The sequence below is a fragment of the Apus apus genome, chromosome 5 (assembly GCF_020740795.1).
Source record: "Apus apus isolate bApuApu2 chromosome 5, bApuApu2.pri.cur, whole genome shotgun sequence".
Classification (NCBI taxonomy): domain Eukaryota; kingdom Metazoa; phylum Chordata; class Aves; order Apodiformes; family Apodidae; genus Apus; species Apus apus.
Window position 1 is genome coordinate 58496644 of NC_067286.1, and position 15876 is coordinate 58512519.

General features: G+C 47.9%; 1 protein-coding gene across 1 annotated transcript; it reads right to left on the minus strand.

Moving 5' to 3' along the window:
- Window positions 1-11164: 11164 nt before the first annotated feature.
- On the minus strand, window positions 11165-13751 carry HSPA2 (heat shock protein family A (Hsp70) member 2). The gene has a single exon (XM_051621664.1). It carries the CDS (start codon window positions 13482-13484, stop codon window positions 11580-11582), a length of 1905 nt encoding a protein of 634 aa, XP_051477624.1. The 5' UTR covers window positions 13485-13751; the 3' UTR covers window positions 11165-11579.
- Between the last annotated feature and the right edge of the window lie 2125 nt (window positions 13752-15876).

Below are 15876 nucleotides of genomic sequence, written 5' to 3' on the forward strand. Positions count from 1 at the left end.
ACATCTATGCTCAAGGTCTCAGCCCAACAAAATATTTATAAAGCAAGCACTGCACATATGGGCCACTTGCTGGCTTTCTTCTGTCTGTGTTTCACCCAAATGTTGTTTGTGTGTGAGTTATTTGAACATAAGTTCTCTGAGATTAAAGGTTGCCAGGATAAGAAAGAAATATATATATCTGTCCTTTTTTATGTCTTTCCATTTATGAATAAGTGACTGAAAGTTTGCTAAGGAACATCAGTTCTTTGATTGCCAGTGAATCAATAAAGACTGAGAAATCAAATGGAGCCATGCATTAAAGAACACATTGATTTATTTGTTGGGTTTTTTAAAATAATATTTATGTAACTGTAGAGACTAAGTATCAGGAGAAAGGAAGCCTTTGTTTAAAAATGGAGTGTGTTATGCATTTTCTTGATACTCTGAGAACTTTCAGTAAACATAACAGACCCTTCAGGGGACACTGGACAAAACTAGTAGTAGCAGCATTCTACAGCATCTATAATTTTTTTTTTTAAGTCCATATATAAAAAAAATATCCCCTGGAAATAAGTAAGATCTATTAGTCCTTTCTTAATTAACGAGAGATTTGCAAGCCCTTAAGTATTATTTGCAGGTCATCTTTAAAGCAAAATTACTCTTATTGCTGAAATTCTGCCTACAAATTTAAACCAAGTGAAACTTTCAGGTTTTCTGTGACTTTTTGCCAGGTACCATTTAGCCAGTCAGCCAGAAGGCTCTCACAAGTTCTTGCTCAATCTGGTTTGGCAGGAGAGTGCTGGATATGGGACACCAGAATAATTTCATGTCAGCAGCCAGCAGCCCATGCCACGATTAGACCACAGAGATGAATATTAGGAAACCATGTCTCTAATCCTTTGACAAAAAGTGGTTATTTCAACTTGTCTGTCCTAGTCTTCAGTTCCAGCTTTCTAATACTGGTTTACAACTCTTAGAAGAAAAAGGTCATGCAAATGCTATGCCTTTATATTACACACAAGGGATTATGAACCATGAAAGCAAAATAGAAAAGGTGGCATTCCAGCAGAGCAAGGCCTGCCAGCACATCAAAATAAGGAGAAAATACCACTCCTGTGCCTTCAAAATACATCTCAGCTGCTTCTTACTAATATGAGTGGCTGAATGACTGCCCCGGGCCACCCTGCTCCCTGGCTGGGTCAGTGGGACAGATCCCTGCCCAACCCACCCCACAGAGCCACAGCATCTGCTGCAGGGGCAGACGTGAACAGCAGCACCTGGATGGAGCTGGGAAAGGTGGGGAGACTCACAGAGAGCATGGTGCTAGCCTGGGATATGCCAGGAACACAGGGCAGACAGTGTTTAGGGCAGTGCCCTGGTGACAAGCTGCAGATCCCAGCAGGCAAATCCCCCTCCAGCCTGTGCTGTGGGCTGGGACTCATGGTCTGCATGCTCTGCTTCTTCCCACCTCTGCTAAGCAGCTTCCCTGGGTAACATTTGAGTCCAAACAAAAAATTAAAATGTTTTCCATGCAAAAATATCTCTGTAGCCACTTGTTTGGGATTACTGTGCTCTTTGGCAGTCAGGACCTGCAGAGGTTTTCCTGGTTACTGGCCCAGGACTGCCAGCAGGGAAGGCAGCTGCACCCAGTCCCTTCACTATGGGCATGGGTGTCTGCACAGCACTCTGCCTGTTAAACACAGTGTATCTTTGGACTTTACAAAATTGAAAAGGTTTCTCCAGTTCTGGGGCCCCCACCATAAGAAGGACAAGGAGCTGTTGGACTGAGTCCAGGGGAGTACATGAGGATGATCAGGGCTGGAGCACCTCTGCTGTGAAGACAGGCTGAGAGAGTTGGGGTTGTTCAGCCTGGAGAAGGCAAGGCTCTGTGCAGACCTTACAGTGGCCTTCCAGTACCTGAAGGGGCTACAGAAAAGCTGGGGAGGGACAGTTTACAAGGACATGTAATCATAGGACAAGGGGGAACCGTTTCAAACTGGGAGAGGGGAGATTTAGGTTAGACATTAGGAAGAAATTCTTTCCTGGGAGGGTGGTGGGACACTGGCACAGGTTGCCCAGAGAAGCTGTGGCTGCCCTATCTCTGGAAGTGTTCAAGGCCAGGTTGGATGGGGCTCTGAGCAAGCTGGTCTAGCGGGAGGTGTCCCCGTCCATGCAAGGGGGTTGGAACTAGATGATCTTTAGGGTCCCTTCCAACTCAAACCATTCTATGATTCTAGAAGTGTATCAACCAGGTGACTATTCTCCTGTGAGATGACCTAGGTCCCTACGTGAGCAATCAGCCCAGGACTTGCAATTTGCCCCTAGAAATAATTCCCATACATTAAGGCAGGTTGCTTAAAGGCATGATTTTTAGGGAGGGGTTTTGATCTTTGGGATATTGTGAAGCATTGTTTTTGCAAGCAGAAAATCTCTCAACCTCGTCATTCACAGTTGAACGATGTCATTTATAACTGGTCCTACTGAGATCGCACCCAAGATTGGTACAAGTTTTATTGACAATACCACCTTTTGCCAATATAATTCAAGTCCCCACGAAGGGTGAGGTTTCATGTTACAGCTAAACCAGCTTAATATCCAGTTGTTGATGGAAGAGACATTCTTGTTCCCATCATTTTTTTTCCCCATAATTTATCTTTGTGTTGATTCTTCTTCTCTGTCCCCACAGCAAGGCGGCTCCCTAAGCTGTCAAAAATAGTAATCTAGTGAAAATAAATGAGGAAATTTCTGTTGAGTTGGCATTTTATAGCTCATGGTGGAGTCAGAGAAGGGCCAGAAGATATGCAGATAAAGATAAGGGGACGAGGAGGACCACACCTCTCGATAGATCAGGTCAGCTGTAAGGTGAAACCCAGCCACAATCTAGGAAAACTCTGCTCGTACAGCTGCACTAGGCCAGCATGGACTTTGAAGAGAGGAAAATACCTGAGCTAAGAGTTCTAGACATGTCAGTTCAGTAAGACAGAAGGATCACTTCCTATGCTTTCAGCTCTTAAGGATGACATTGTTCATTTTTGCAATACTTTCTAACTAGGGAAAATACTCCTGAAAGCAGCACTGAGATGTTCACAATCACATGGAAGAACATACAGGCAATACAATGTGGGCAAAGAAAATTTCCCTAAAATAACCAGTCCCTAATTTCCCCCCCCATTTCCATAGACTTCCAAACACTGCATCTTGTCTCCTGTAAATACTCTGCCAAGGATTATCCATGCAAACACAATCAGTCCATGGATAGCTAAGCAAGAATATCAAATCAGCCTGAAAGTTAAGCTCTGGCTCTGTTCTCCACAGCCACCTTCTTTTTACTTTTTGACAATCATATTGTGTATGTTGTGTTTCCAGTTGCTACTGCAGGCTGCCAAGTACATTTCCATGACTTGGCAGCCAAGTTACATATTTAGGAGGCAGAGAGAAGCAGGTTTGGGAACGACCTCAAATCTCACCCATGGCAGCCAGGCAGCACTATAGAAATAGGCTCCCCATCAGGGGACAGTGGGAGGTATGGAACTAATGGCTCATTGACTCATTTTTATAGAGTGGGGCTGTCATCAGCCTCAGGAGACCATCAGCCCGTCTTGGCTCCAGTGATATTCATCCCAAAAGAACTGGGAAAATAAAGGACGTGTTGCAGATAGTCAGGGCCACCTGTGTTAGTCTTTGTGGTGCAGGAGGCAGTAGAGACAAACCTTTGGCTCTCTTTGCTTTGGGAGCAAATTGGCACAAAAACCCAGATGAAAGATGGGGAGAAACTAAGAGTGAGAACTACCTATAGGTAGAACAACTGTGAATGTAAAGACTGGGACTGAGAGCTAAAGACAGAGCTGGCTAGACAGGCAGGAAAGGTCTGGGAATCAGTGCAGCAGACTTGGGGAAAATTAAGAAAATGTGGAAGGAATTTGTGGAGAGTGGGTCTGAATGGGCTCTGGCCAAGCACAGGGGCCAGGACAGACAACAATGTCAGGGGGAACCCTGAGACTGCCTGGGTTATCAGGGCAGAGAACTTGGGGTACTCAGATGCAGCACTGCACCATCCTTAACCACATGCTGGCTGGAGATCAGTTCAGCCCAGCCCCTCACCCCTGCTGATGGCCCAAATGGGTATCAGTCTGGAAAAAAAAAATGAAGAGCCTGGCATTGTCTAGCAAAGGTTTGTTGGATCCCTGCTTTAGCTGTTGCAAGAGTTGGAAGCTACAAAATGAGTGAGCCAGAAGATTACAAGAAGTGAAATTAAGGTGTAATGCAGTTGAAGGTTACATGGGAAACTGATTTCCATATGGGCTTCAGTCACAGAATTCCAGGCAAATCACTCCAACCCGCATTTAACCCTAATGACCACTATTTGCATGCTCTTCTCTCTCTGAGCAAACGGCCTGGCTTCATGGAAATGTGAAATGCAGGACTTGGTATCCATGGGTGTGACCAAAGCCAAAAGGAACTGTACTTTGAACAGTCCAAGAAGTCTATAAATACCAAGCTGTCCAAAAAAGCATTCCTTGGCATTTCCAGTATAAGACCCCATAATAGACAGGTGGCATTTGACTTTTGGCATTTTTCTCTGTGGGAATTACACACTTTTCAGGGATGAAAACTAAACACTTAATGTTTTGAATCACTCACGACGTGATGGTGATGAGATCCACAGGCCACATCCTAAGGGATAATACTCCTCCAGATCTGGGGCTGGACAGCACACAGTAAATAAGGTGCATATTGGACTGGGAAACATGACTTTCTTAGAGTATACACTGCCCATTGTGTGCACTGACTAAGGCAGGTGCCCTACAAAAGAAAAAAAAAACATTAAAATTTGTTACTATGTAATTAAAACCTGAGTTATGATGCATAAGCACAAAGAAAGAAAGAATTTAGCCTTGCTCTGATTGTCATAATTCTGAACAGTTGACCTTGCAGCCTTAATAGGCTTCTTCTAATGTTGCTTCTTGTGGTGTTTGTGTGCCCATGTGCGTCCCAGTAGCTGGGAACACTCAACAGTATGTATATGTTTCCATTCTTTAGGTATATCTAGTGTTTAATTCGGATATCACGCCCAGAAAATAAACACACGCATAAACTCAACAAAAATATCACTGACTCACCATCCAGTCATTCAGCCCTTTTCTGCTTCTATTTTCTTCTTGCTGTGTCAAATCTCTGTCTTCCATACCCACCACAGGAACTTCCTCCTCTCTTCCCAAGGGCAGTTAAACATCAGGCCTGGTTTCTCTGGGAATATTAGGCTGTGTGTGTGCACATTACTGTTTGCATTAGACACACCAGCACAGAACTCAATTTCACAGTAGCTAGTACTTAGTCCATGACTGTGTCATTTACCTGCCAAGTGCTTCTGCTCATAAAAACAGGATCATGCTATACAAATGGAATAAATAATGTCCTTAGGCACAATACTATGAGCACTAGTATGGGGTTTCACTTCAGATTTGTGCAAAATTGAAGTTCCTGCTTCTTTGTTTTCAATTATTTTCCCTGTTGGCACATGTTAACACTGTTGGATGTCAGTCCTAAACCTTGGATCATCCAAAGCAGTTGGATAGCTGCACTGTAACTTCTGGAGAGATCCCATGGCTACCTGCCACATTCAGTGGGGACTACACCCACAGAGGCAAACTGGCCAAAGGTGTTTGATAGGCAAAGGCAGCACTAGCTACTGAGTCCAGGCTGAAGGTGCAAGGGAAATCAGGAGGCAGTGACTGCCTCGCACTGCTTGCAGGAAGGCAGCCTGCTTTTGGCAAGCCAGAAAAACCAGCTGCACATTCTTTTCCTGAAATCCTCCTGCAATTATTCCCTCTGCCTGGTTTTATCAGATGAGATTATTGAACATTAGCAGTTGTCAGCTATTTTCATGCAGCTAGGCATGTGCCTTGTGCTGCTAACAATCAACCTTTTGTTATTAACATGGCTGTAACAGAAAGGAGGGAGTATTTAAATGCATCTCATACTCAATAGGTATTTTCAAAAATACGATTTTGACTCTGAGATGCTCAGAAATCTATGCAGCTTGACAAAAAATGTCATAGCCTAGTTTCTAGTTCTTCTGTAGGGTATAATAACCCTGCTATAGAATTAGGGGAAACTTAATATAGATGTACTGTAGACAAGAACTCTGCTAAAATCAGTGAGCTTTTAAGGTAATTATTGCAGAGAACTTTATTTTAGGTTTTAGTTCAATAAACTAAGTCTAAAAAATGCCTGGGATAGGACTAAGGCCTCGCTGGCATCCATGGCCTTTAACCAAGCTGTGTTAGTACATTTGCAAATATGTTGTGAATGAGATCTGCAGCAGGAAAAACAAGGAGTCTACCAAATGAGAAATAAATGTAGTTTTGAAAGAAACGTTTGTGTTTACAGAGGCAGCCTGACCAAAAGAAATGGTGCTTTCAGCTATGACATGTGGTTGCTAGACTGCTAGTTCAACCATGCAATAGCTCATAGAGGGATGGATAGTTAGAAAACATTTCATTGTGTTTTGTCAGTGAATAGCAAGGCAGCCAAGACCTCTAAACCCACAGGGTCTTCTGTAGAGTTTTGCTGAAATACAGAGCATCAGCACTTCTAGAAATGTTTTTGTCTCCTTAGTTCTATTAAAAATAGATTTTTAAACAGCAATCCTTTGCAGCAGGGACATTTTTTAAGTGCTCCAACAAATAGGCCACAGATGCTGCAAACTGCCAGCTATACATGAGCATGAATGAACTCACACTTCTTGGTCCAGGATGCAACAGTCATCTGTCAACTTGTGTACAGGCCAACACACAAATACCAGTTCCTGAATGGTGGGAGAAATTCTCTTTGGCAGTGGAGAAGGAACAAAAATTTTCCATACTGCTTTTTATTTTCCTTAAGACTACAGTAAATATGTTGGCTTTAGAGGGAAATTTATCCCCTCTCTAAAATTCCTGGGTGGTGCTGTTATTGGGATGACAAGAGGAACCAGCTTGTCTATGTCTCCACTCTACTGATGAAGGAGAGAGTAGAGGCAAATGGGTCATGCAAGGGTGGATCAGGGGTTTTTAATGCTGCTGTTTCATATGTGGAAGTGAAATATGTTGTTGCATCTGGAAATGCTGGCCTGCCCAACTATATAATCACCACGCTGCTGCAAGCAAAATCTACTCTCAAGGCAGGTCTATGCTATAGGCTTCTGCCTGCATAAATATGAGAGTGGAGGAAAGATGTGATACCTGACCCACATAGGTGTGTGTGCTAAAGAAGCTTTAGTGGCATAACTTGTTTCGCTCTGGGGTAGGGAGGGGTGATAACTTTCCTGTGATGAACAGCTACAGACATAATTTTGCTGCTGTAAGAGCATCCACATGCTTTGCTGGTTTAATATCACAGGATTCCCATGTGCCAAGGCACAGTGTCCCTGACATGGGCAGGGATGAGACCACCTTGTGCTTTCTAAAGGGACACTATGGGAAACTCATGCCAGGCACAGGGCAAAGGAGGAAAAATGTGGAACACCTTATAAACAAGCAAAGCTTGAAATGCTATTACGTGGCAAGGCACTGACAAGACTCAATAGAAGAACTTAAAAATTAAGTATGTATGCTGGGTGTAAATGCATGGGGTTTAACCTAAGTGCTAAGACTGGAAATGTGAATTCCCTGAACATTTTTCCCTTTTTCTTCCTGTTCCTTGTATGTATCTGTGAGACTGGTTCACTATAGGGAAGACAAAATTTATGGTGCGGTCCTGAGATGCCCCATCTCCTTCAGAGTTGTCTGCCCTTGGCTGTGCCCCACATTTCCCCAAAGCTTCAAGGAGAACCTTTCAAATAAATGACAGGCAGCTCAGCTCCCAAGAGAAAGGCTGCCCAACCTGCAGGGCTCTACACAGTGTCGCCTGAGAGATAAAAGGAAGGCTGCCCGGATATATTCATTCCTGTCTTTAAGATGGTATCACAAGGGGATGAGCAGGGCTGCAGCCTGTCTGCTAGGTCCTCTGTGCTGACTTCAAACAGACGCTCCAGAGGCGGCAGGGCATGGGGCTGACTCGCCAGGCTGGCTGGTTGGACACTGCCTGTCCAAGCCTGTCTCAGCTTTCCAGCTCCTGAGTGGGCTGCCCTCAGACAGCTCTCTTGTCCTCAGCTCCCTCTGAGGGCTCTCACATGGCACTTTATTTTAGTAATGCTTTTTACTTCATCTTTTTCAGGCTGTTCCTTCTCCCCTGCAAAGCGAGGAATTGCAGGGCGACCTGCACTGCCACAGGAGTGGTTGCTTTGCATAGCTAGACACCTGGCTGCACCTCGAGTGAGGTGCTAAGGTGCTTAAGGGTTTTAATTTGGGTGATTAAATTCTCCAGCATTAATGCTATGGGTGTTCCTCTATACAAAATAATACTATCCGTATAAACTCAATCAGCAACTACAAGGAGCCACCGAAAGTCAACACCGTATTTACACAAGTGCTACAAAGTTCTAACCACTTTATATCCTTCCTACAGGCTTGGTCTTTTGCTCAGCCCTGTGTAAGAATAAGCAAACTTCAGAAACCCAGGTCCATGATCCTGACCAAAAGAGCTGGCTCTCCCCATGAGTCAGGACAGTACAAAGGAGGAGAGACGCCGAGTGTGGAAGCAGTGAAACTGCAGATTTTAGGCAAGATTATTTTCTTAGCTCTGCCAAATCTATTTGAAATGTGCGACTGCTCCCCAGAAATACACGTACACGCTGAATACACCCATTTGCAAATGAGGAGCAGCAATTTCCCCTCTGACATTTATTTTTTTAAGCAAGTGACGCAAAAAATGTGGACACACTGGAGTCAGTAGCAAGTTTCACTAACAGCATCAGAGTTCACTCTACAGTAAGTACAATATACTGAAAATCAATGCGAATGAATGCAAAGAATCTAGCTTGGAGCCTTTCAGGCTTTCCACTTCTTGCACTCTGGGGGGTTGGTCTCATATTTGCAAGGCTACTTTTTTTGCCTCGAGACTTCAAAACTTTTTCCAGTCCAATAAGCCAGCAGAAGTTTCTCATCGTTTACATATATCTCCCACAGTCTAGGTGTGCCCATACTAAAAAATACCCCTTTTCTTAGGAAAAAAAAAAATAAATACAATTATTCCAGTAATCCTGTTCATCTTCAGTCCCTGGGTAGCTCACATCTGTGGTCTCTGTTACTCCCTGCCTGCCCCACTGCTGAAATGGGCACAGAGCAGCAGCAGCCGAGGTGAGGGAGAGGACAGATGACAGTGCAGGTGTGTGACAAACTATCTGCCCTGTGTGTTTGGCTACATTAGCCCTGCAATATACTTAAATAGACGTTTGGGAAAAACAACAAAAAATTGTGTCTAATGACTGGGAAGCGACGCTGAGGAATGCACACCAGCAGCTGAAAAGTAAAGGAAACTATGTGGCAAGGGCAATTACCAGTCAGTTAATTAGAAGAAGAAAAAAAAAGTTAACCTGCATTTACAATGATCAGGGGTGCCAACTAATCCTTATGGTCACCCCATAGTAGTGGGATTTTGGTTCGGAAGAGTATTTCTGACAAAGTATTACACTTTGCAGCAACAGCTTTTCACTTACAGATCATCTACTGCTATTATAAACATATATACCTATTAGTTTCCAGGAAAAAAAAATATTAAGAAGTCACAGTATCTTCTCATTCTCAGGGAAATCAAGAGGCTGATTGCCAGGAAAACACAGTGTCCTTAAACACCAAAAGCACCCAGCCTGATTGCAGGTTTGCAGATGCCACTGAAGCACTCAGCAGGTGCTGAAGCTGCTGTAGTTGACTTCTCAGATCTCCCTATGATGGCACTGCCATTTACACACAAACTGTTCAATAAACTTGAAGTGGTTTAAAATCATTTGCAAGAAAAGCCGATCAAACAAGCTTTTTACAAGCTTCACATTCCCCCCATGGCGACCGTAAACCCTCTGCAGCCAGTGAGGAGAAACCCGCAGACAGTGCCCTGGCAAACCAGCCCAGAGAAGTAATCAGACTTTCCTACCTCCACCAACTAGTAAATAGTACACAAGATTCTTTTTGCCTGCCTTCTCGTTGTAAAATATTTTTAAAACGTGTTTTCATACAGACCACCTGCAAGCTTAAGGAATCTGGGATCCTAAAAGCTATTTGCAGCATAGAGAAGCAGCAGGGCAGCGCTGGCCTGTCCTCCCAGCACATCAACACTCCCACTTACTAACGAGCAACCAAACAAAAACACGGCGGATGATTCCCTTCAGCTGCCCACTGCTCTGCTGTTTTTTCCCTTAAAGGACAAGCCAGTCCAAAATGTACATGTCATCAGGCTCCTCCATCAGAGCTAATTAATTTGCAGCTCCCTGGACTCTAAACACTGCGTAGTTTTGTCTCCTGAAGCAAACTAAAAACTCGGAGAGGATTTCTAGTAAAGCCAGACAAGTTTAAATGTTAAAAATTTTGCCTGTTCGACCAAGTTCACCCTCCTGGCTCCTTACTCAGCACTCCCAGCTCTCGGGGCCCCCTTGGCAGCTGTGCTTTTGATCATCTTATGGGGGAAAAAAACCACCACGTTCCGTAAAACATGGAAAGCTCAGCTTGCATTCAAGCAACCCAAGAATAACTCAGCACTTTGTATAGCCGGCCACTAACCAGTCTCTATTTTATGGAGCCCAGCTGCCTGCCAAGCAGGACTATTTCTGTTGTACTTAATTCCCCACTTTTATTTCAGAGACACGAACACAACACGCTGCTCCGTGCCTGCAGTGCCAGGGCAGAGCCGGGCGCCGCAGCCCAAGCCACTGCTTGCAAAGAGCAGGTCCTGCCTGAAAACAACACCCCCAACTCGGGGAACACTTCCCCCGCTGTGGGGTTTGGGGTCTGCCACACCACTGCACCCCCTCCTCAGGGCCCTGTAGGGGAAGCTGGTGGCCACCCAGACCAGGCTGCACTCAGGCTGGCTGCCACCCCAAGCCCTGATACAGTATCAAGATGCCCCCCAACCACCCCCCAACAAATTTTCTGCTCAAACCACCTTTCCAGGGGGCACCAGCCACCCCTCTGGAGCCCACCCCCCAGCTCAGCAGGCTTCAGCACCCACCCCACAGCAGAGCAGGGTCCAAGGGGCACACAAACAGTACCAGGAAGGTCTTCCTCACCCCCCCACACATCCCCCACTACAGCCCCTTCAGAGAGAGGAGGAGAAGTTTATGCTTTAAATATATTTTATTTATTACCAAAATTTCCAGAAGCCGAATTTGGCATATTTCTTTTATAATCTCTGTAAAGATTTTCATGCATAACTTGAAACTTGTCAACTGCAACAGGCAAGTGGTTGCGTTAGAAGAGACACTTGAACAGAGACAAACATCCAGAGTACAAACGGCTGTATCTGAATTAACAAAACTTGTCTATTACTAACCTTATAAAGCAGGACGTGCCTTCCCTTTTATCAAAACCAAGCTGACAGATCTGCCTTTATACACACCCAACAGAACAAACTCTGTTATCGGTAAGGACGTTTTCCTTAAACGTTAGAAAAAAAAAACAACAAAAAAAACCAAAACAAAAAAGCAAAGAATGGAGTGACTGTCCATAAACCAGTCTGTATTTCAGTCCTCTTTAATCAACTTCTTCGATGGTGGGGCCACCAGAGCCACCCGCTCCAGCCCCTCCAGCTCCCTGGTACAATTTTGTGACGATCGGGTTGCAGAGTTTCTCCAGCTCTTTCTGCTTGTGCTCGTACTCTTCCTTCTCAGCCATCTGGTTACGATCGAGCCAAGAGACGACCTCCCGGCACTTGTCGAGTACTCTCTGCTTGTCCTGGTCACTGATCTTTCCCTTCAGTTTATCATCCTCCACCGTCTGCTTCATGTTGTAAGTGTAGGACTCGAGGGAGTTCTTGGCTGCCACCCGGTCTCTGTTAGCTTCATCCTCTGCTTTGTATTTCTCTGCTTCTTGCACCATGCGGTCAATGTCATCCTTGCTAAGGCGACCCTTGTCATTGGTGATGGTGATCTTGTTCTCCTTACCCGTGCTCTTGTCCACAGCACTCACATTCAGGATACCATTGGCATCGATGTCAAAAGTTACCTCGATCTGGGGGACTCCACGGGGTGCTGGGGGGATGCCCGTTAGGTCAAACTTGCCCAGTAAGTTGTTGTCCTTCGTCATAGCCCTCTCACCTTCGTACACCTGGACCAGGACACTACTCTGGTTGTCTGAGTAGGTGGTGAAGGTCTGAGTTTGTTTGGTGGGAATGGTGGTGTTGCGCTTGATGAGAGCAGTCATCACTCCACCAGCTGTCTCGATGCCCAGGGACAGAGGGGTGACATCCAGCAGCAGCAGATCCTGCACATTCTCAGACTTGTCTCCCATGAGGATAGCTGCTTGCACAGCAGCACCATAAGCAACAGCTTCATCAGGGTTGATGCTCTTGTTGAGCTCTTTGCCATTGAAGAAGTCCTGTAGCAGCTTTTGGATCTTGGGGATACGGGTAGAGCCCCCCACCAGCACAATCTCCTGGATCTGGCCCTTATCTAGCTTGGCATCACGCAGGGCCTTCTCCACTGGCTCCAGAGTGCCACGGAAGAGATCAGCATTGAGCTCCTCAAAGCGGGCACGAGTAATGGAGGTGTAGAAGTCAATGCCCTCGTAGAGGGAGTCGATCTCAATGCTAGCTTGCGTGGAGGAGCTGAGGGTGCGCTTCGCCCTCTCGCAAGCCGTGCGGAGGCGCCTCACCGCCCGCTTGTTGCCAGCAATGTCGCGCTTGTGCTTGCGCTTGAATTCTTCCACAAAATGGTTCACCATGCGATTGTCAAAGTCCTCCCCACCCAGATGGGTGTCACCAGCTGTGGACTTCACCTCAAAGATGCCGTCCTCAATGGTAAGGATGGAAACATCGAAAGTGCCCCCTCCCAAGTCAAAGATGAGCACATTCTTTTCTCCAGCCCGGGTACCTTTCTTGTCCAAGCCGTAGGCGATAGCAGCTGCCGTCGGCTCGTTAATAATACGCATCACATTCAGGCCAGTGATGGTCCCAGCATCTTTGGTGGCCTGGCGCTGGGAGTCATTAAAGTAAGCAGGCACCGTGATGACAGCATTCTGCACCTTGCGCCCCAGATAGGCCTCAGCAATCTCCTTCATCTTGGTAAGGACCATGGAGCTGATCTCCTCCGGGAAGAAGGTCTTCATCTCACCCTTGTACTCCACCTGCACCTTGGGCTTACCACCCTCGTTCACCACACGGAAGGGCCAGTGCTTCATGTCGGACTGCACCGTGGGGTCATCAAACTTGCGGCCGATGAGGCGCTTGGCGTCGAAGATGGTGTTGGTGGGGTTCATAGCCACCTGGTTCTTGGCAGCATCTCCGATGAGGCGCTCCGTATCAGTGAAGGCCACGTAGCTGGGCGTGGTGCGGTTGCCCTGGTCGTTGGCGATGATCTCCACTTTGCCATGCTGGAAGACGCCCACGCAGGAGTATGTGGTGCCCAAGTCGATGCCGATTGCCGGCCCTTTGCCAGACATGATGACAGGCTTCTCTCAGCAGGCTCCCGCTCGTCTCTCCCACCACCCGCTATCGCTCCCGTCCACGGCGCGATCTGCCCTCCCGGCGCCGCCGGCGCCCTCTTTATAGCCGGCCCCGCCGCCTTCTGGAACCTGCCAGAACGCAGCCGACTAATCCAGACTCCCGCCTGCTACTGCTGGCCAATCGTCTTCCCGAGGAGCCGAAGGGAACCCGCCCCCTGCCCCCGGGCCAATCAGAACTGCGGAGCCCCCCCCTTCAGCCCAGCCCTCCCCGCGCGCCGTTCAGCCCGGCCGCGCTCCTTCCTGTTTGTTCTAGATCTGTCTCGGCTCGCGGCGGGCGCCGCCGCCCTCGGCCAATCACCGCTCGCCTTTCGCCTTCGCCCCGCCCCCTCGCCGAGACGATGCTGGAACGTTCCCGCCTCCACCCGGAGATTGACGTGGGCGCTGTCCAATGGGGATGGGGCAGGCGGGCGGGGGCGGGGCCGCGTGGTCGCTAAGCGACCCGCCCGGCCGGGGCCGCACGTAGCCCGGGAGCGGCGCGCGCGGGGCCGCCCGCCTCCCCGTGTTTGTCATTCCTGAGAGTCCGGCCCCGCTGCCGGCCGTGCCCCGGCAGCCGGCCGGGAGTTTACCCTTATTTGGTCGCAAGGCGGCAGAAATTCTTACACACAACCCCCCCCTACACACACAGACACACACACGCTCCTCCTTCCCGCCTCCCTCTCCCCCCCCCCCCCACCCCCGTCCTGTCAGGGCCGAGCGGCCGCCGAGCCGCCCCCTCGGGTAGAGGAGGAGAACTCGGCCCTGCTTCCCTGGCAGGGACGGCCGAGGCAGCTGGCAGCCTTCTCTCGGCTGAGGCTGGCCGGCTGACAGCCCCGCGGGCCGCGCCTTCCCCCCCTCTCCCGGCCGCCCCCTCAGCCTGCGGGCACCGGGGGGCAGGAGGCAGGGAACGGCACCCGGCTTTCCCCGGACCCCCCCCGGGAACGGCGCCCGGCTTTCCCCGGACCCCCCCAGGGAACGGCACCCGGCTTTCCCCGGACCCCCCCAGGGAACGGCACCCGGCTTTCCCCGGACCCCCCCCGGGAACGGCACCCGGCTTTCCCCACCGCAAGCAGCAGCTGGGGGGGCTTGGGGAGGGGTCCGGGGAGGGAGCCCTGCTGCTGCGTGTTCCTGCGGGGCGACCGCTCGCGAAACGCCCCCGCGTGTCTGTCCGTCGTCACCGCCCGCCCGCAGCCCCAGCCAAGAAGCCATTAACTCGGAGCGAGGAAAGCGCTTCGATGAAAGTGTGTTCGACACGAAAACCGGCGGCGGTTCCTCCCAAGTTGTTCCTCCTTACTTGGAGACGAGCACTTCAACATATTCCAGTTCTAGTAAGCAGAGCGAAATACCAGGCTGAGCGCTTGTTTGAACCCGAGGAGCTGCTTTTGGGCATCTCCTTTCAAACCGTGGCTAAGTCTGCTGCCCATGGACTTGAGGTGTTACCTGACAGAAGGATTCAATACGTGGTACGCTTCAATCATCATCATTTTGTCCCCAGCTTTCAGCATTGTGCTGCAGTAGCCCACATAGAAAACATGTTACAGCCTTGCCCGGAATTATTTGTGTTCGCGCAGTTAGGACAGATGCTCCAACTCCCGTTCAAAAACGCCCTGGTTTCAATCAGTGTGTTTTTCAAAGCCTGTTTACAAGACGTGAGGATTCCGCCTCTTCTGTGTAGCATGTGTCTGTAGTGTTGAGATGGAAGAGCTTCGGTTTCTGACGAGAAATACCGTACATGCTTAAATAACTGTTCTTCCAAAGATCCTGGACTTTTGTGTTTTTTTTTCACACGGGTTCTGACCTTGGAGAAATCCAAAAGAAGTCAATGGAAAATGGAAACTGTCAGCTCTCCCTGCCTCCAAGAGGAGCTGCTCTGTATATCCCATATGCATATTTCTTTGATGGGGAGGGTGTCGGTTTCTGTTGTAGCTAGACCAGGGACTGATTCATCACTGAACTATCTCTTCCTGTAATTCACTGCTACTTCATTCAGTTGATTGCATCCTATGGAGCGGGGAGAAATGCCAGAGCTATACAGAGAGAGCTGGTTGGTAAAATCCATCTCAGCTGAAAAGATGGTCCTCTTTATTCCTTGAATCCTTGTGAGGATTGTCCCTTAGGAACAATGCATGAGAACCCGTTTTGATAGCTCCAATACAAACTCACTCTCTTGTTTAAGAGTAAAACGACAATTCCTGCCTGAATAACATATGTACAGAAACAAGAGATGGAGAGAACAAATGGACTGAGAAATAACACAACAATATTGATTAGCAAAATAAGCAGTTCTTGCAGCAAAACTAAGTTGAAACCTCATTTAAGTGTAGCTGTAATCAAACAGGTTTTATCAGACTTA

Excerpts from the sequence above, each read along its gene's own strand:
- HSPA2 (XM_051621664.1), bottom strand. The coding sequence starts at position 13,484 with ATGTCTGGCAAAGGGCCGGCAATCGGCATCGACTTGGGCACCACATAC.